Raw genomic sequence first — 22230 nt, forward strand, 5'->3', positions numbered from 1 at the left:
AACGGATGCTTTCACGGCCAGTATGAAAAAAAGGAGGGAAGATTGCAGCAAGCAAAAACCCGTTTCAGTATTCATATGGGCACCTGGCTATCATTTTGAAACGGACTCTGAAAATTTACGTTTAATGCGTGTTTCCCATTCAAAATCTCACTTAAGTAAAGGCGAAATACTATCAGCAAAATGAAATTAAAGTATCCATGGTAGAAGTAGCTGCTCACTATACAGAAACGCTCCAGTCAGAGTGTTATATTATTAACAATATATTGTGTTATTGGATATTATTACTTAATGGTTTAATTTCTCAATGTCAAAACTGGGTCACCAACTGGGGAAAGCGGGCAACTGCCCTGGAGCCCAGAAAATATAAAAAATATAGCAAATATTCACTTCTGGAAAACTGGAACTTGTGACTTTTTGCCATTTTTGCCTGGAAAAAGACTTACACGAATAATCAGTTATCAAAATTGCCAGTCAATTTAGGTACTTTATAGACTGCTGGGTAGTTTAATGGCAAAGTGCTTTGTTTTACTTTGTTTTAAATGGTCAGAAGCCAAGAAGGTTGGAGACCATTGTGACAATTGAACCAAGCGACTACAAACTAACGACATTTAATGAGAATGATCAAAATTGTCTCGGGGCTCCGTGAGACCTCATTGATTTCTCTCTTCATATCAATTAATGAACCAAACAAAGCTTCTACATTCCTGTCATCTCCAGTTGTATTTAATTCAATATACCAATACAAATATACATGGAGCGTGTTTTTATGTGCTGCTGCTTTCAAATGGTTATACACTATGGCTTGAGGCACTGAATGGGAAGTTACACTTAGAGGATTTAAGTAAATCTTTTCATCACTCAAATATCTATGCAGGTATTTTTCATACTAATTTTACAGTCACATTCTTCACATGAGAAGAGACGTTTGTTGTTTTAGTTGATGTGGTTGATTAATTTATTTTCTTACTTTCCGTGATGAAGTCCCAACTCGTGCTTCCACGTATCCCACAACATTGTGAAACTATACAGTTCATGGTGATGCTGGGAGACTAGAGGAGGGGTTCTGTCAAACACTGCTCAGGGATCCACATGGGCTTAGGTCAGTCTTGATTAATGATTTACTACACACTTAATTGAAAGGTGAGAGTAATTAGAGGAAAAGGCTCTGTTTATGCAAACCGACATGCAACAGTGATTCTGTTGTAAAAGGAGATGTAATGGCCTCTTGACAAAATGACACAAGACAGACAAAGAGACTTTAAATGCTCTCATTCTCAACATGTCCCTCAACTGCTGACAATTAGATCCTGTTTAATGGTACAGATTGAAGGCTAACATCTGTACTTGAATTCTGCAAGACTCCCGGTTTCCCTCATTTTCAACAGTTGAGGTCCGATCAGTATTGGTCCGTGAGGTTTGATGCAAACACTGTCTTTAAAACTTGTTTGCCATGTCTGCACCTATATGGCTTCTTTGACGCTCTGAACTGATTGATTGAAATGTGATTGACTATAAAAGTGACAGGCCAGGACCAGACAAAAGTCACCGTAGTGGTTGGGAATGGAGAGAAGAACAGGAATAGGCAGGCCGGTGTAAAAAGGTCAACCCCTCAACATCCTATTGGGCTGATGTTGTCCTGGCATAGGGCCACTGGAGGGCAGTAGCACCTTAGTCGTTCGCGTTTCAGAGGCCTAGTAGGCCATAGTCAACAAGGCATCCACGGATGAAGGAAGTGGGTGACATGTACAGTCAACAAGCAAGACTTTTTGGTTTGTTTTGGTCCTGTGAGTTTATGAAAGCTGCTCAGAACACAACGGTCCATTTCATCTCTTAGTTGGATTAAGACAAATGACTTCACCAAATTTTTCAATATTTAAAAAAAAAACCAAACAAAACACACATGTTTGGAACAAACAAACTGATCAAGATAATTATGCTAATAATGATGACTTACTTCTCTGCTTACTGGTTATTGACAAAAGTGCCTGAGAGTGAAATGTACAGTACAAAACAGATTGAGTAACATCAGCTGGATCTACCTGGTTTCGTTTTGACATGTACAAACATGTCTATATCTCAACCTGCCTATACACAGTTCTTGTACTTCTCCAGTGAGGTTTTAGAAACACTTTAGGGTGGATATGGAGAAATAATAATGGCTACCATGCATCTTGGCATTGGCATGGATTTTAAAGAGGTGCCCTCTCTCCTTTCTATCATTGCCCTGTTAAAGTTAGCTTCAGAGGATAAATAGGGAACAAGCCTCAATCTATCTCTCCTATCCCTCAATACTTTCCAGCTCTGTCTGACTCACTCAGGGGCTGGCTGGAGGGCAGACTCTTTGGGATTATGACTTTAAGTCTCCAGAGTGGCTAGGCGGCTGTTCGTACTGGAAAAAAGAAGAAGAAATTGAATGGTCAATCCAGAGCTCCCTTCCTTCTTCATTCTTCTCTTTCTTTCCCACTTCTGTGTTGTTGTCATCACTTTTGCCTGACTTTGTATCGTAGGCAAGAGGGTTTACTTGATATCAGACGGTTTGATCATTGAGTAACAATGACCAGGATACATTGAGTAACATTGCTATAATACAGTGGAATCATGACTGTCCAAAGCCCTACAAAACACACATGTTCGAAGTTGCACTCATCTGCATAGCAAAAAAGAATATCTAACTATCTAATCTTAGCCCTGTACCTCCTGATAACTTACTAAAACGTGTGTTATCTCTCTTTCTTCCTTTTTTGGGGGGATTCCCCACTGGCTGATTGGTTGTCTTTTATATATGTTTCAACCTGTTTTAAAATGTTTTTTTTCATACCTATCTTATCTAAATGTTCTTTGTAGTGTGTAGTCTGTTGTATAATGTAGTCTCACGGTAAAGTTGTCCTTTATACTGCGAGTGTTACTGTGGAGTTTTGGCCTCTTCTTTCTTCCTCCCCCCTACTCTTTACTTGACTCGTCTCCTATGTCTTTATTACCTACTGTATGTTATTAAGCAGTTTATAAATTGATTTTGGTCCAGATCTCCTGCAGCCCTTTTCCAGAAGATAGGTGTCAATGTCAGTCCATTGGTGGGGTCTCTTTAATTAATTAAAAATGAATGTACTTGAGGATTTTTTTTTTTTTAACAAACCGGCAACCCCAAATTTGTTCTTATTAATGGCTTATAACTGATCTATAAAACCTCAGTAAATAATTTATTAACCATTAATAAAGCCATTAATTACAGTTTATAAAACCTTTATAAACTGTGCTTTATTAGAAAGTGGTATCAACAATATACATACAACAGAACTGAGAATCACATATACAGAGAGAATGTCAAATGTTGCTACATATACCTGCTGGGGAGATACCATTCTCAGTGGGAGATAGTTCTGTAGATTACAGCAAAAATATGCAAGTTTTCTAATATAAAAGTCATTCGCACTCTTTAAAGAAAATGAAGGGGAATAAAATAACAGTATGTGCAGAAGTGTCCCAGAAACTGCATTTGCATAGGTTTGCCGCTAGATGGGGCGCCTCATCTTTCTACAGTGAAAACTGTGCTGCTTCGTCGCTGTCCTTAAACAGCTAATGCGGAAAACTTGCACTTACCGTCTAACGCTGACAGGAGTCGTGGGCCTACATTGATTCGGTCGTCACTTACACAGACCTCAACAAATTTGTAATACAGACACACGGAGCAGCACAAAAACATCCCAGCAAGGTCAGCTGACACCTTGCCTCTAATGAAAGGATTGGAAAAGTTTGTTTTGCATAATTGGATGGTTTACTTTAGAGTTTTGCATTTTCGAAAGTTTTTCCCAAAAAAACTTTTTTTTTTTTTTTTCAAGTCGGTAAACATCTGGTAAGATCCTTCAATTTGGGCAAGCTCTTAGCTATTAGCTAGTACCATTAGCTACTAGGAAAGTGTCCACAATCATGTATAGAAGATGTTTTGGGTCTGGCTGCCATGTGTCAGGACTCCAAAATCATTCAGCCTCAATAATTTAATCTTATACAATACATCTGAGGAAGGATCAGTAGGCTATTCTTGTCCTGAGCCACAGCAGAAAACAAGTTATACTGGTCTTCTTGCATGTGAATTAACCCTTCATGACCTACTGTATTGCTTGATCCGCTAAAGAAATAATTGAGTACATAAGTGAAATATTCTTCTTTATTAAATGTTTCACACAAGACCTAAGCTGAATTTGCGCAAAGCCCACAAAATTTAATACATTTCTATTTGTGGCCCCCAATAATTACTTCAGAATTTTTTTAATTTTTTTTTTATTCTATATTATTTAAAGTATGAAGAGGGACCTCACCTCAGGATGAGCCACAAACAGCACCACTGCTATATGTAAATATGCTTTCATTATGGACATTATAAATCAGATTTAGGTAGCTATGGAACTACTGAAAATGCACACAATGTATGAGCAATGCCTTTGCAGTATTTTAGTTTATAAGCTTTATTGGACTGAAAATATATTATGTATAAATCTGCATATTAGCTGACTGCCTTTAACAATTATGGCAGAATAGTGTTATGGTGCTTAAAAGAATGGAGATGCTCGTTGTTCCATGTTACTTCATGGATAAGTAAAAAGTCACCGACAGATAAAGCCTAGTCAGTTATTTATTCACCTAGACATTAATGCTAGTCCTGTAATTAGTCTAATTTACAGAGCATAGTTATGATTAGGATACTGTTTCTTAGTAACTGCCTCACCATTACAGAATTACTTTAACTAACTGTGCACCAAGTTAGGTGAGTAGGTCTTATCTTCTCTTTCCGTCTGTGTGTGCATGTGTGTGCGCACCTACGCACTGAAACAAGGCCCATTAATTAATTAATTTAAATATTTGCCATTTTAAAAGTTCAAGTGTGCATGTGTAAATATGTCTGTGCATACATGCAACCGACCTGCTCCTGTTATTGATACCAGGAGAAACGACAAAGTCAGTGTATCCCTGTGTGAACTGGGTGTGAGCAGTAAAACACACTGTTATCAGATTCAGCTGTGACACTCAGTTAAAGGCAGACTAACAACACAACTGTGGTACAGCCTTTTGAAACTCTGCAGGATGTCCCGGGCAATGATTAGCTTGTATTTTACACATTAGCCACTGCATGTTGCTCCGTTGAAAACTCATCATACATGCTGGAGGAATGCGACAAAACGGCTCTCTTCCTGTGTGGGGTGATGTGAAATAAAAATGGTCACTGTGCATTCAGAGCTTCCACAACTGTACAGAACAGTCTAGCTGTGACTATATTTGTCCTCCCCTCCTTCTCTCTCTTGCAAGGGGACAGGAGAGTCAAGAGTTGGACGGCTGCCAAAAGGGGCCGGCCCCACCATGCAGCTGAAACTTTTACAAGCCAAGCAGGAAGAGACACAGGGAATGATCGAAGAAGAAAAGGAGGAAAAGAAAAAGTGAGATAGACATCTGAGCTTCGTTCTCTCCCTCTCCCTGTCTCTCTCCTCTCTGTGTCTGCTTGTCTCTCTTTCTTTTCTTATTCCTTGTTAAAGCCATACTGTATTTGCCCGCCTTCGTTGGCAGGGGGTAAGTGTGGGGCTGGAGGACAGGACGGGAGGGGAGGAAAGAGGTTTTGTGGGGGGGGGCTTTGGGTTCAGAGAGTTCAGCTGAGGAGAGAAATAAATTCATAAACAACAAAGGAGACGTGACGTCAGGTTGAGGGGCTGTCCAACCTGCTGGCTGAATCTGAGCCTCCATGGAAGAACCGGACTGTTTGCACCACATGTGTGTCTGTGTGTGTGCCTGTGTACAGTATGAATGTGTTTGTATGTGTGTGTTTGTGTGAGTGTGTGTGTGTGTCCATTGTCCTATCTTCGAGAAAAGGCTCATGTGGAGTTTAGGCAGGCAAGCTGGACTATTGTGGTCTGTTTTGTCTCGGCGGTGAGTGTTTGGGGACTGGGAACACCCTCCCAATGTGTGTGTTCCTGTGTGTGTGTGTGTGTGTGTGTGTGTGTGTGTGTGTGTGTGTGTGTGAGAGAGAGTGTGTGTTTGTTGGGTTTGAGGACTCAATAACTCAGGTATTACAGCAGCTGCAACGAAGAATTAACTGTTTCACTTGCCAAAGACAGAACAAGGATTGTTTTTTTCTTCAAGTAATTGATGTGACTTTTAAAAGAAGAGAAGCAGTATTTGTTTGCAATTTAATAGTAAGAAGTATTCCTGCCTTTTAGAATTACACTCAACATTTTCAAAAATGACATCAGCTCAGATGTGAGCTCTCATTGGTTGGCTCAGTTTGGGATACCCGCTCAAACACCAGTGATTGGTCCACAACCAGACTATAGAGTATGTCGGCCATTTATGAACAGATGGATTTATGTTTTCTCTCCTATTGATTGAGGTAATCTAGAAGCGACAGCTCACTGATCCAAAATCTGCTGGTGTTCAATTCTCTTGCTTGTGTGAGAAATCAAAGGGGAGACCTGGGAAAGATGCCAATGTATGAAAGAAAAAAAAAAAAAAGACATTCTCTGAAATATCCACCCTCCTCGCTCATTGATTCATTTAGCTGAATTCCCTCAAACCCCTCCCACTGAGGAGGGGTGATATTATCCCCGATGGAGGGAGAGGACGAATTTAGGGAAGGACTGAGGAAGATGTGGAGAAAAGCAGGCAGAATAAAGATGTCAAGAAAGACGTCAAGTGTCCCAGGTCTCCTCTTTCGGGCGAGAGGACTTGACGAGTCCAACAGCTTAGAGTTTGAGTCTCGAGCTAGCTTGGGCTTTTTTGATCTATTGATTGTAGAAATATGGTGAGATGGAACAATATGGCAGAAGTGTCAGGATCTGCTTATCTCTCTCGCCATCTGTCTGCTGCTGCAGGATAGTATGTACAGTGGCAGTGCAAGGCGAGAGCTGTATTTTGGATGTTACATGTTATGTTTAACATAGGCCTACAAATTCTCAGTGCTCCCAGCTGCTGTCCCACTGCTTTGTGTCATCGTTTCTGCACAGTTCATGCTTCTTCTCTTTCTTTTTCTTGTCTTCCTGTGTCTCACTGTCTTTCTTAACTCTTTTTTCTGACTCCTCCTCTTTCTCTTCCCCCTCTCTTGCTACAGCATGTCCCTCCCTTCCTCTTTCTGTGTCTCTACAACCCCCCCCCCCCTCCTTTTTCTCTCCTTCCCTCTTGGCAGCAGTGCCAAAGTGGGCAGGCGGACCGAGGCAAACACAGCACAGGGCAGAGCAGAGGGCGATCCAAAGGCTGGCGAATTGATTATGTGTATGTTTGTGTTTTGAACTGTCCTGTGTCTGTGTGTTCGCGTGCTTGTCTCCGTTTTGATCATACACAACTGGATGTCCTGTGAGTCTATTGTAACTCTGTTTTAGAGCTCTTCTCTTTTTCTCATGCATAGTGTGTTTGATACTGTGGCTTGTGTGTGTTTTTTGTGTGTGTGTGTGTGTGTGTGTGTGTGTGTGAGTAATATAGAGCTGTGTGTGAGCAGACGTCCCTCTGTCACCCTGTGTACGGACAGACGCACTCACGCCAGTAGGAGGGGATTGTGGGAAGGGGGTGTAGCTCTCAGAGGGTGTGCTCTGCTCCTCTCTTTTCCCTTCTTCCCGCCATCACGGCCCTCTTCTCCTCCAGTCCTTCGGCCCAGCCCGCTGCTCACATACAGGCTCCAGGTATTTTTCTTTTTTATCCTGCGACACCTCTTCCCATCTTTTTCGCTGCCCTATAATCTTTCTCCTCTAGTCCCTCTCGCCCTCTTCTCTGTCCTTCATCATGGTCGTCCTCCTGTAAACGTGTCTATCGTCGTCGGTTGCCACGCCGCACTCCGCTCACCGCCATTTTGGCTCGATGGACATAACAGGAGAAACTTTTCTAAAGCTCAGAGGGACTCCTGGACTCCCTGCTCACCATCCTCTTTCTCCTCCTTCATTTGTGTATTCCTGTCTTTCCCTGTCCTCCTCTTCCTCTCCCCTATCTGCTCTAGGACAGCACGCACTGACAGGGTGGTAAACAGTCTTTCTGTGGCTTTCCGTACTGAACAGGTGTCTCTTTGTAGACTGGCAGGAGGAAGGACAGGCCTTCTCCGCTACTTTCTGACCTCAGAGTGTCGACCGAGCCAGAGAGCTGTTGTTGCGTTCAGGTCAGTATAAGTTTAGCTGCTGACCAATGTTGAAAAGTTGCATCCAAAGGACAAGTGAGGTGCTTGGCAGGTCGCCTATCATCCAGAGCTGTTGTGATAGGTAACACGAGGGCAATATTTACTGTGTTTCTCATTCCCTTCACACACTGTTTGCACTTTCTGCCGCCATGAGAACTCAAATATCTGGAAGTTGTTTCACAGGATCATTTATGTTCGTGCGTGAGTTTTATCTTTCTGTGATCTAGAGGCGTGACAGTTTGTAAAAGGTGGCAACTGTAATGTTTGTCTTGACACACTGCATCATAGACTACTGTATACGATACCGAACCATTCAGGAGGACGCACTGAGTTAGGAAAAACAAACAGACAACGCTGTAGAGAAAAGGGCAGATTGTTAAGCAAAAAATGTGGTTTAATGTTGGTGTTCTTCAGTAGTTCATTCACGTTTTTATCAGAAAAGCGGTCGATTTTTTATCAATAGTCTGATTTTGCGTCGAAAAAGAAAAAAAAATGTAAACGTAAACAGTAACATTTATCTGATTGATGTGTATCTTAGCTTAGCTTATCACGTTATCCATATTACATTGTATATTTCGACTACAGCCTAATGTCAGAGGCCAGAATGCCATAAAACAAAAGCAAAATATCGATGTTGCGCTTTCCGAATTTAACAAAACAGAGTATGGAAATTAACCGACAACCGATTCGATCATTCAACCTATTTTTAGAAGGTTAATTTAATACTGATTGAATTATATTAAAATATCTGCATATTTTATGTACTATTAGTAATCTAACTGGACTGCTTATTGTCAGCACTGTATCTTGTTCTAAATAGGGGTTGGTGGTAAGATGGCGCCGTCGTGCCACGTGTTTAAGAAACAGTGAATATGGGCAGACCCTTTCAACATACCCCTCACAATTTTGTGTGTAAACTACACCCAATTCGTCTGGATCAGCCACTGTCATTTCAAATCACTCAGCTTTGGCATTAAGCAATGAATTAATTCAGAAAAAAGAACCAAAGGAACCTCTTTTTAAGTACATTGACATGTGACAGTGATGAGAGGAAAATATTGAGAAAGAAGCTGGAGAAAAATAGAGAGAACAAGGGTTACAGAGACAGAAAGAGAGGCAGGAGTGGGAGAGCTCTTTCCCCGCCCCTCTCTTATCCTCAGATGAACTTATCGTGTTGCCTCATAATGTTTCTGAGTTTTTCTCCTAGAGGCAGTCAGGCTAACTTCCTGCATTCAGCCTCAACATAGCTGATTGGTTGATATCTTGGCTGACCGGCCGCGGTTTGCAGCGAGGCAACAGGAAGTTTCTCTTCTCATGCAGGAAGCTGCAGCTGTTTCACCGCGACATATACCACTTTGCACTCTTGCATACATACTCTTTGTATACATGCACACAAATATTCACGCGCACCCTCTTTGAAAGGAAACACCTTTCCACGTATTTGTGTCCATATGCTGTAAAAGTGTGTGTGGATGTGCTTGTGTGTGTGTGTGTGTGTGTGTGGCGTGCTCTGTGTAGCATTAGTCAATGCTGTAACATGTGGGCGTGTGGCAGCGTGTGGCAACATGCCAGGCCAGGCATCTGAGCTATAAGAAACGTTTGAAACCATGGTAACCACACATCTCATCAGCACATTAGCAAAACCATAGACAAGTAGAAAAGAGGAGAGGGGACAGAGAGAGCAAATGAAGAGGAGGAAAGAAACCTTTGATGTATATTTTCTTCATTCAGGTCACTGGCCATCTGGGTAGTCGGAGTGTATAACTAATACACCAGTTATGGTCAATGATTATCCTCTTTTTTCATTTATGAGGTAATAACTGAAGAAACCAATTTATATACATCAAATACATTGTTAATGTCACAACAAACTAACCTGAGCTGATTAAGTGTAAATCTAAAATTGGATTTTTAATACTGATTATTCAATTCTGCTCCACTTCTCTGTGTATGTATTTATGTCTGAAATGATTGTTGGACATTGCGATAGTCAACACAATGGCTCCCTTATACTCCTGCCTTATCTGGGTCATACTGTCGTTTCATCAAACACGTTTCCTGGCATGTTTACCTAGCTCTTATGCCTGTGAGTTCAACATTTGTCTGTGCAGCCTTCTATCTCACAACATAGAGAAGTTGATGGCAAAGGACCGGAAGTATTTTCATTTAATTACCACTTAGTAAATCAGGATAAGATAGGCTGAGCTTTTTCATGTTCACAAGTCAAGCAACTGTGCTGTGTTGTGTCTACCAGTGTGTGGTTGTGCGTAAGTAGATGCATATGGCAGCGTACTTCAGTATACATGCGAGCATGAGCCCTGTGTGTTTGTGTCTGGTTAATGAGGATATACAGAACATCAGTGTGGGCACCATGCCAAGTGGGCACGGAGAAGGCTCAGTGCTCCTGTCCTTCGTCCTTTAATGTAGGAACCAGGCATTCCTTAGGGAGAGGGGAAGGTGAAAAAGCAGGAACCATAAAATAACCATAGCGCTCTATTGAGGATCAGCCCTGTTTCTTGTATTTGTATTTTTCTCTCGAGTAAAACTGGCCACAAGTAAGACAAGACATCCGTTTGTATATTTTTAACTGTGGGAATTCTTCATCCTGCCATTTATTGTGTGGCATACTTCCTCTGCCAACTCCAGCTCCCCCACCGTTCCTCCTCTTTGCCCACCATCGCCACCTCCTTCCTCCCTCATTGAAATTCTGCCTGGCACACAGACACTGCCCATTCTTGGCACAAAGCTCAGAGAGAGAGAGAGAAAGAGAGAGAGAGAGAAACACACAAGAACCTGTACCAATCGTCTGGTGCCCCCACCGTTGTCTGTGCCAAGCATTCATCCTGTCTCGCGGACCAAGGGACCAGGCAATCCAATAGGTATTTCCCTGCCTCTGCTTCCTGTGAAAATCTGCTCCAATTCTGAGGAGTTTTGTTGGCATCTGAGTGTGCTGTGTGTGTTTGGGGATTTGCTAATTAATTTGTTTGTTTACGTCGTTTGCGTTGGGTGAGGAGTAAATCCGATGAATCCTGCATCCTTTCACAGTGGAGGAGAGGAAGCTAGGGCCTATTGTTTCCACAATATTTTTCAAATTAATTTTCGCATGGCTTTTTATTTGTTAAAGATGGGGCAGTAGAGACCAGTTTAATCTTTTCGTGTGTTTTGAAAGTACAGATTTAGGTCGATGTTGGAAGTTTGTAAAGCCTGCATAATAAACACTGGTAATTCTGTTTAGCAGCCATTTTGATTTTATTCTTTCAACTTATTCTACAAAAGAGCAGAATTAGTAGATAGTTTGATCATAATGACTTGTCTTTATTATTTTGTAAGTGTTTCCTTTTAAATTTCCTTAAAAGGCCTTCCTCTTTTGTAGTTGTGGCAGTAATATAAAAATGATTTTTTTTAAAACAAATATTTGATATTGCATGTTTGTGACAGAATCAAGTATCGCTTAATAGACACAACAGGTTAAGTGTAAAACATCTGTTTGAAAACTATTCAAAAATATAAAATTCCCAGTGCTATCACTGACAAGAGGTTTTGGAAAACCCAAAAGAAACATATGTAACTGTCACCCAGAGAAAGATTAACATACTCAAGCAGGAAATTGTCTCCAGAAAAACATATCCTGGTTGGTCACAGCAGAGCGGCATTATCTGAGGGCAAGAGAGGACAAGGTCCATATTTCTTGGCTTACGTAGAATACTGCTAATGTGAATTTACGACCATTTTGCCATAATTCTGCTGTGACAGATGCACAGACAGACTGTCTGATAGGCAGATGAGATTAACTCAGTAGGCAAAATTTCTGCCTTTTCTTGTCTTTTCTTTAAGATCCTCTCAGATGCCCCACAGACTTGAGGCACATTTATTTTGAAGCTGTTGACAGAGACAATGATTTGCCCCGGCAGAGCCATGCGTGCTCCTTTTATGTGCCATAGACAAAGTCCACGATCACAGACAACAGTGCCCAGTAGGGCTCACATGACCTACAGAGTCTGGTTTCAGTGCTTCCAAAACAGTCGGGAGTTGTGCAGGCAATGGGACAGCAATTTTTGCAATTAACCCAGAGGCAGAGAATTCCCCATAAGTATTTAATGTTTAAATCTTTTTTTCATTCGGGGCCATGCTCAGATGTCCTGTTAAATCTTCATTAATTTGACCCATTTCCCCCAATGCACCATGTCATATCATTATTAGTCTGTTCCTCTCGTCCTCCAAATACAGCTCCAGTCAGGGGATGTTTCTTGGCGACCAAACAGAGCTTGTAGATCTGCCACTGGCATGGTGGCAGAGTTGGGCATCATGCCAACGCACCCCCACCCCCTTCTGTCTGTCTGGTCTTCTGTAATCAGACTAGCAGGGTCTACTGCATGCTAACTATGGGCTGGTCTGGACCAAGTCTCAGGGGTTGTGGCTGTATGCTAATTTATGCAAGCAGTGTACCTCCTTAGCCCTTCTCTGTCTATCTGAGGCCTAGGTCTGGCATTTAGTCTGGCAGTCATTAACCCTTCAGTTGCTGCCATGTTAACCTGCTGGCCCATCCCAACCTTTATCCCAGAAGAGTATAACGACCTGAGGATAAGCAACATCTTTCATAATGAAAGCAAGAGACCAAAAATACAATCTACTCGTTCAGTGAGAGTGCCATAGTTATGGATTTTTTTGTTTGAACCAAAACTGAACTGTTAATGGCGCAAGGAAAATAACAGAAACATGGACATGCTGTATTTGATAATGCTTTTTCTTTGTGAACTTTCCGGCTGTCTGATAAGAAATGTTAGAGTCTCACTCAGTACCCGTGATAGAGTGTGTCGTCTGGGTCTGTCGGCTGCGTCTCACTGCTCGGCACAAGATTGATTCTCCATCACTCTTGATAGAACAGCGGCTCTTTCTTCATCGTGAGACAGCAGCCTCAGGAAAAAACCTGAAAGTTAGACCTCATAGTGTTTTTAAGCAGACCTAAAATGGCCGATGCGCGAGACGCCATTTTGTGTTTCCTTGTTGTGTTTTGGGGGGCAGAATCCCAGCCTTGTATTCAATCAGAGGCAGCTGGTGGAAGCCATATTTGCAGGCATCTGTGCGTGTACCTCCGTCTGAGAAGCAGCAGCCAGCCTACACAGGGATAGCCCACTGGAATGAGCTCAGTTTTTGGCAAAAACGGAAACGAATTCCTGGCACAGAGTCGAGCAGTTCTTTTTTTTTTCTCTTTCGATCACATGCCAGAGTCTAAGGAAGCCAGTGAGTTGTTTGGTGGGCTTTCACACATTAGTGCTCTCACTTTCCGTTGTCTGCTTACTGTTAAATTATTTGTCTTTGATTTATGTTATTGGAACGGATTTCTTAAAGACATTCTGCTCTGCAACAAAAAAAAGCTTGGTTGATCGGTGAGGATGTGCCAATATGCAAAATCTTAGAGGGTCCTCCTTTGGGAAGAAGTGATAAACATTTCACCAAATCTTGGCTGGTGAAGACTTGTTGTCATGAAGCACGAGCAGTTTTTGCCATAAGTCGGGATTTTGATTCATTTCCAGGAGCCGATTTAAGCGAAAACAAAGAATCAGACACAGAGATAAAACTCAAAATACGATTACACTTCTTTCTGCAGGGATTGAATTTGAACACATCAGTCAAAAATGTTAAATAAATATCCACTTCTAAAGTGACAATCCTATCCCGTTTTATCTTGCATGTATTTTACAGAAAAGACTAGTTAATTAAGATAACCCTCTCTGTCTCTTTTTCTTTGTGCCATTGCAGGAGTTTTACCTTTGAGGATCTTTGCTGCTGAGGCAACATGGATGCTGTCCTTGGGGCTGAGGTAGTAGATTGAATAGTTGTGGGGTTGTGTAACCTCTTTTTGAGATAACTATACAATCTACTGTCTTTCCCAAGGAGACAGCTGAGTCAGCCAGTCGCCGACTGTCATCTCCAGATGAGCAATCATGCCGTCCAATCAAAACATACGCGTGCAGCAAATGAAATTATGCAATAATGTGACAAGCATTGGGGTTTTTTTTTGCTAGAGCAGGTAAATTAGGTGTTGTGTTCCCTAGCAGGTGAACGTGTGTTGTGCTTGCTCTGGGCTCTGTCAGGGTGAGGTAGTAGGTTGTATAGTTTGGTGGGTGGGATTACACCCTGCTCAGGTGATAACTATACAGTCTATTGCCTTCCCTGAGGAGCTCACTGAACACTCATCAATGTTCAACATACTCTCATGGCTGAGTATCACATTTATTTTTCGATATCGTAAAAATGATCAGGTACATATGTGCTGCAAAGGATTAGTGTTGAATTGATTGAACCTGTCACATGACTTGCTTAAATATATGTACATCTCAATAAAGTTATACTTGCCTCAAAACAGTTGTTCAAAAATCAGTGAACTGGGTCTTGAAATTGTGTGTTTGTCATATACTGCGTTCTGGTGGTTTCATGGTTTGTGTACAACAGCAGCTGTTGAGTTTGTTAGTGCAGAGTACCCTCTAGTGGAGACACAGGAGATAGTTTTGACTGGAATAAAGTTTGCAGATCAGGGGTAGGCAGCCAAATGCCATGGCGGACGGGAATATGCAGGGTTTCAGTCGAACCAAACACTACAAGTTGGGATTTTACAAATTCAAACAATCACAAGCTGCCTGCATTTCCTCAGCCTTGATGTTTTTTTGTGATAAAGCTTTAAATGGTTGTTGGAAACAGTGATACTCCCATGAACTCAAACCTCAAACGTACTTCACTTAAAAATGACCCTGTGGTCCTTTCGTAGGGTGTGGTCCTCTGTCCTGATCCACACGTGTCTGTGTGATTGGCTTGGTTGCTTGTTATTGATCGCTGAACTTGCTGTCCCCATTGGAACAGTTTAGCCTCAACAGAAATCGTCTCCATATTTGACTGTAGGCCTGCTGGATCTTTGGGATGCGGTAGGCATAGAGCACAGGGTTGATGGCTTGGTTTGGCATGAGACAGGAGAATACCTGGAGAATTGGATTTTTCACTGTCAGATCTGGTAAGTATTGTTATCTGTGATAACATCATATGTAAAAAAAAATAAATCAGAACAATGGAAGAACTATGCAAACAAATCTCTGAATATGAACAACAGAACAACAAACAACAAAATGACGAACTGCAGTCTTTGCAAGGACTAGTAAAGCTACTGTCACCTGCCTGTATGGACTGTCCCCTGTGTGACAGCTTGAGGACCTTGAAACAGCAATAAACAGTTCATCAGGTGCAGAGGGATCCAGCAGCTGGCAAACAAAATGGGAACCAGAGCCAGAGAGCAGGCCAGCCTCCTCTCCCTGAGCAGAGAGGCCTGGGCTTGAGGACAGCTCTCCTTTAGACGGCCCTGCAGGCTCCAAAAGATTCAAACGTAGAGGAGCGTCATGACCAGCAGGGGTGCCAGGATGCATCTCAGGAACTTGAGGTAGACCATAAAGGGGAGGGAAATAACAGAGAGGAAGGTGCGTGGTGGAGAGGTAAAGGAAGAGGAAGATGTATTGGTGGAATCAGATGTTACAGAGGAGTAGTTGTGCCAGCCAAACAGAGGGGTGAACCCCAGTAGTAAGGAAAGTATCCAGCACACAGACACAGCCAACCATGTGCGGCTCTGTGTGGCCAGGGCTTTGTATCTGAGAATAAGGGATACAACAGAAAGAAGCAATGGAAGAGGAATATTTCTACAAATCATTAGGAAGCATATTACCCACTTAGCTTATACATGTAAACCAGTGTTTCAGAGCGCATACATCACCTGAGTAGTGTGTGTATCCGCAGGTATTGGTCCACGGCGATAGCTAGCAGTGACAGCACAGAGGCCCACCTCAGCACCAGTACGACACAGCTGAGAAGCAGGCACAGGGCAGGGGTTAGGCTCACCCAGCCATCCAATACTACTGCCAGGGGCACAGCAGCTACACCCACTAGGAAGTCAGCTACCGCCAAGAAACCAGGAAGCAGAGAGTTGGTTCCCGAAGGGAAGCCCGGATACCAACACACACTGCACACACCACCAACACATTGCCAAGGCAACAGGCCACAGCAATCTGCACTTCGAGTACTGTGTAAACCAACCAACTCCATTCAGCCATCGGTGAAGACGGAGAGCAGGGAAGACAAAGAAGCTATGAAGTTTGAGCAGGTTTCCTTGAAAACAAATTCCACAGCAGAGTAAAATCCAACATAATTCCGAGTTTGTTAGTCTATTGATTGAGATAGTCTATTGATGCTTTCAGCTCTTGGCTTCAAATGACCAGAAAAAGCATTGAGCAGATGCTTTTTATATGCAAACATGCACGTGCTTCTGTGTGCACGCAACAACAAGCGCGCACTCCATGGAGACACCATCTGTATTTCATCTGTGAGTGAAAATGTTTTTTCACTGATAAATGTGGCTCAGTAGCCTCAGAGGAGCGGATGTCTGAATGAGCTATGTCGCATTTTTCACACAAGTGTGCTCGTTATAACTGACTAAGATAATTTTTTTTTTAAAGTAGCAGAGCTAAAGTAGTAGTACTACAATGTATAAGTACTGCATTACCAGTACAACTCTAAGTACAGAAGTATTATTAGCAGAACTTACTATATCAAATTAAACAAAGGTAAAAGTGCTATATAATATATATATAAGTGTTATTAAATTCAGTTATTGTTATTTATGCATGAATGTGTTAGCAGCATATATTGTTTTTAGCATATATATATATATATATATATATATATATATATATATATATATGTGTTTGTGTGTTTGTGTGTATATGACCCCATTTGACTATGAAAATTTAAATAATTTATTTCGGCAATTTCAAACAAGAAAGCCATACTCAGCATCTCGTGTGTTCAGTGTGTGTGCTCTATGTGTATGAGGGGACTTTTTAGATGTTACTGATTAACACGTCTGTTTTTAGTGGCGGTTTTTCAGGGCATGCTTACTTTGCATACAATTTTGGCTATGCGTACGTATGTGTGCGCGTGTGTGTGTGCGCGTGTGTGCTTGCTTCAGTTTCTAAGCACATCTGTATTTGCTTGGCTGATACGCATTACACAGTATGTCATTGTTCTTACAGATAGATAGACAGATAAATAAACAGATATATAGACAGACAAAATGTATCAGATATTCTGAAAATATTTTCTTATTTATTTCATCTTAAAAAAAGATATTTCAACACACACATTACGTTCAACCTAATTTTGTTAAGAAATCTATAAAATAATCTTATATCTGCTAATTATCTTCAATACAGAATCAGAAAAAAAGAACAGAAAACCACAACCTTTATTATAAGAAGGACTTAGGTTCTACTTATAAAGTAGATATTATCTAACAACCTTGTCGATTTACATAATTTTTAATGCCAGCTGACTTTTCACACATTGCCTGTGCCTGGAGTCTGCATCCTTGAGTCAATATCATCATTTCCAGTTCGCCCCTCACATGTACCAACTCCAGTATGGTTCTGTATCTCTAGAAAGCTCTGACTGACAGTGTTTCATCTTCAGCCTTGTCAAATACTCAGTATTCAATTGTTTCCACATGACAGAATTCAAATCAGCAGAAAGGACCTCCACAGCGATTTTCTCTGAATATCCATTGTGCTCATTACATTTCTTTGCTTATGTAAACTCGCCATCATGCTTCCTACACTGTATTAGCGTCTCCTTGTAGCCCTATCAGTGTCTTCTCGTCAAACCGATAGGTTAGCTTCCTCTTCACCTTTTGAATCTCGCCGGTGCGGGAGTAGTTCCTCAGCGCCCGTGCCATCTTCTGGTAGGTCATGGTCTTGCGATTCCCCTTTCGCTGGCCCCACAGCTGCGCCAGGCGCTCCTTGTTTTGGGAGGAGAACTGAAAGGTGCCAGAGGAGGACTGGACCCACCAGATGCAACTTCGCATCGATGGCGTCTGCAGCATCTCGAACAGGAACTGGAACAGACGCTCCTTCCTCTTTCCTGCTGAAGAGAGGAAGGGGATGTAAATACACATGCGAGGTGACAATGATTCATACATGTGCGTATGTGTGTGAGCATGCATTGTTTTTCCCCAACAGTTGGGTAAATACATAGATATTTGGTGTTTGTTGATGTGTTCAAGTTCAGGGCTATTGAGAGTTTTGTGTTACATGTGTATGTTTTCATACCTGACAAAGGGGCAAGAGGCAGGGAGTCTCTGTCATTCCTGCCTCCCCTGTCAGACAGTGGTGAAGGTGAATCTTGGTATTCCTGGTACTGGGAGCTACTGGACTGGGAGTCTGAGTCAGTGTATGCAGGTGGCTCATATGAATATGCAATATGGTCCTAAGGAAAAAACATATAACACATATCAATAATTCACAGGTGTAACTATCTTCATAAATTATGAATTAAAACCAATTAAATTTCTCGTGATAGTCTAAATTCGATCTCAAAATGCTGAAATGTGTTGCACCCAGTGATGTGTTGTAGTATTCAGCTATGAAAGAGGTAATTAAGCCTTATTTTATGAAGAGATTGAGGTCCTTTTACTCACCCATTGGTTGTCATGGGGACTGGGCCAGGCTGGATGCAGGGCTGGCTCTCCATAGTCCTTGTTTGGAGTGTGAGAGCCACAGTGCCACTCATATGCATGCTGACCTGACCAGTTATTCTCTATGGAGAAACAGGCCACAGATGCAGTCAGATAAAAGATGTAGAAATCTACAAGCACCTACATCGTTGGCGCCATCCTTTTGATAATCATCACTGCTATCATCCCACTAACCTATGATCCTGGTGCCCTGGTGGGAATGTGTGTGCGTTTGTTGCCCCACGGTGCTCGGAGGTGATGCAGGTGTGTGTGCAGGCTGGACCTCCAGTGAATGCTCCTGCAGGTACTCCTCGATGACCTCCAGGTCCACCTCAGGGCAGGAGGAGGGAGCCACTCCGCCCCAGGCCCCCCGACCTCCACTCAGCCTGATCTCAGCCACATAGGCCATCTGACAGACACAGAGCAGGACAACAGCTGTCAGGAATCATACACACTCTGGTTTTGACTTTGGCATGTTTGTTCTGCCATGCTGGCAGCCAGGAACATTTTGTATGATGGGCGGCATTTATCTCATGTCAGTCATAGCCTGAGGTGTTGTTATTATCAGACCACACACCCGCTGTTCTTTTTTCAGGATAACCCATTGTTGTTTTGTTGTGGCGCACTATTGGTACATGTACAGTGAATAATTTAGCTCTGAAGAGTGGGGGATGAACTCATTCATCAATTTTAAATGAAGTTCGACTTGTCTATGAATCATCTATTTTCTACATGATAGAAAAACAGCACAGATCAGTCTTGTAAGATTATTAATTATTTTTTCCCCACATTACAGTTTTGTCAAAAGACAAACGCTAATGACATTTACATGCTGTAGTCAACTGTATGAAATTTAACCTGATCCTCGCTGTGTGTTGTAATGTTTGTGTCTTGGAAATGAGCCAGGCAACAACACTGTGATCATGTGTATTTTAGTTTGACTGGCAAATTTATGCAAGTGTTTGTGTGCATTCAGCAGCACAGGTAACATTTAGGTGACAATGTTGAGTGGTTTAGCTGCTATTCTCACAAATAACCTTTTACCCTCAGCCTACACACATCTGCCACACTTAACAAGATAATATTTTTTGAGCAGACTATTACTGATATACCCAGTTTTATAAATATAAACCCTTTTCTTTGTCAATCATTGGCTGACTTGAAAAAACAAACACAAAAAATTACTAAAAACTAACAGAAAAATAAAATCAGACTCACTGTCTCCATTTCTGCCAACATACTTAAATCTGTAAAGAGAAAACACCCTCATGAGACACCAAAATCAAAGCTCACAATTCACAGCATGAACCGAGAAGTGAAAGAAGCTGTCACACATACTTCTCTAACTTACCAGAGGCTGAAGACAGTCATATGACAAACAAAGTCAGAACCTGAATGAATGAGCAGAATGAAGAGGACAGCTGTACCTTGCCAAATTTGAGGTGGACTCCTGTGTCTGGGACAGTGAGCTAGTATCCTCAGGCAGTAGCGGGTGGAGACATGTAAATGTGAATGCTCTCCTGTATGATGCTCCACCTGAACATCAGGTCTCTTATATAGCCTTTGCAAACTTTTGTCCAAGCCCCTTTGCACAAGAGTATTGTTAGAGTGGGAGTGGTTTACAAAATAAAGGGTACTTCTGGCTATTGTTTTTTAATAATATAGTATAGTCTATTTTAATTGTTTAAAAAAGAGCTACTGTGAGCTCTTATTTTCTCAAACTCCTCATATTATGACAATAAGAAATACACATGTCCAATAGCAGGGTTTTAGGTAAAAAAGAGAGCTTAGAGTTTTAGAGTTTTAGTGAATGATTTTATCTTGTGGTGTTTTTTTTCAGGGAATCACAACCTGTGGTGTATCCGTGGTTTCTTATCAATCATTTGCCACAGCAGAGCCACAGTACTATGGAAGATAATCGTGTGGCTTTATATTTGTGTCTTTACAATGCTGTTGGAATCAAACAGGACACACATTTGCTGAAAGACCGAATAGTGACTTGATAATTGAATATAGGGAATGGGGAAGATGGGATGAAGAGGGAAGGCACATCGGAGTAGCCAGTTGACAATACTCTCAAGATTTTATCAATTTTACAATTATATATTGGTGTATCAAACCAGAAAAAACATACAACTTATTCCAAAAGACCAAATGAGGATCATGTTTGTGACAGGGACCTTTGGCCTTCAGGCAGCAATAATTTAACTTACTTTAGCCCCTCTATTTATCATTTATACGCACTATATAAACATATAATAACACGATATAGCGTTAAAAGGACATTTTTATTTAGGGCTTTATTTATGTTCACTATTTTCAACAATTATAACTTCTCCCATTAAGATATATTTTATATAATTACAAATGAGTTATATTGTCTTTCATCATCTGTTTATATACACGCATCTAGTTATGAATGCTTCACAGGAGGAGATAAAGTTGCTGAAAGCTACATCAGTAAATGCTTGTATCTGCTTACAGCTACATTACAGTGTGTTAAAAACCATCGGTTCGGTGTATATATAGTGCTTATAAATGCTAAATAGGTAGGTTAAATGGAAATGTTACCCCTTGACCCCATGTATCAGTTAGCGGTAACATTTTTTCCGCCTGTCGGCTGTACTGACAGTGTTTTAGCAGGCTTGATCATCATCAGCTACGCAGGGCCATATACTCGTCTGATTTCTGTTTATTTTCATAGATAATCCACTACTTTTCTAGAGCAGTGTTTTGGAGAATCGCTTACTAAGTACTTAGTTATTGAATAAAAATCCTATACTGTAAGTCTCCCTCCCCCTCCCCCTCCCCCTACCTTCCCAGGCTCAATGCTGTGAACAGAATTGTAGCTCTGATATACAGCATTTTTTAATCAACTTCCTAATTAAACTGAGAGATGATACATAAACATGACATTGTTCTTCATAAAGCACTGTGGATGAGCAAATAGTCTCAGATATTGCATCACACCCCAAGAATGGCACACATGATGTAATTCATAGTTCACTTTCAATAAATGCTGCTTTGTTTCTCGTGAGTGAGCATGTTCCTTTTTATTGATGTTCCGTGTGTTAGTGTTTTTCTCGTAGATTCCAGTGCACAACTGGAAGTGCAACATATGTCTTTTTTTGGGGATTTCCCCAGATCTTTCTAGGACTAAGACGCTCAGACATTAATAGGGAAGTAGCAGAGATATTGTAGTGTAACAAAACAAACAAACTAGTCAACCTACAAGAGCATTTGACTGGGCTTTGGACTTAAATGAAGCACTAAACCAATTCAACTTCTACAACAGTCCTCAGCGCTCAAAGTAAGGGTGATGATTCGATCAAAAAATCACGAATGAACCTGGAGTCACAGGTGAAACTTTGTCAGTGGCTGATTTACTTTCTATTCAACCATGACTTTTATTTACGCTATTTTCTCCAGATAAGATGTACCATGAGATGTAAAAACTGATGGCTGGAACTGACATTTTCCTGTACACAACCGAGGTCAACAACAAACTCTAATAGTTCATTGTGAGTGGGTGTGAATGGGAATGTCAGAG

General features: G+C 41.4%; 1 protein-coding gene and 1 pseudogene across 1 annotated transcript; both read right to left on the reverse strand.

The window, feature by feature from the left end:
- Nucleotides 1-7858: 7858 nt before the first annotated feature.
- LOC120803290 lies at nt 7859-16227 on the reverse strand (annotated as a pseudogene).
- A 1145-nt stretch (nt 16228-17372) lies between these two features.
- Nucleotides 17373-20188, reverse strand: LOC120803507 (transcription factor Spi-C). Its single transcript, XM_040152016.1, has 6 exons — nt 20108-20188; nt 19899-19927; nt 18876-19089; nt 18645-18763; nt 18277-18433; nt 17373-18091 (listed from the first exon to the last, which is right to left on the reverse strand). Exons 2-6 carry the CDS (start codon nt 19917-19919, stop codon nt 17781-17783), a joined length of 822 nt encoding a protein of 273 aa, XP_040007950.1. The 5' UTR covers nt 19920-19927; nt 20108-20188; the 3' UTR covers nt 17373-17780.
- Between the last annotated feature and the right edge of the window lie 2042 nt (nt 20189-22230).

Source organism: Xiphias gladius, chromosome 18, assembly GCF_016859285.1.
Source record: "Xiphias gladius isolate SHS-SW01 ecotype Sanya breed wild chromosome 18, ASM1685928v1, whole genome shotgun sequence".
In the NCBI taxonomy this organism is placed as follows: Eukaryota; Metazoa; Chordata; class Actinopteri; order Istiophoriformes; family Xiphiidae; genus Xiphias; species Xiphias gladius.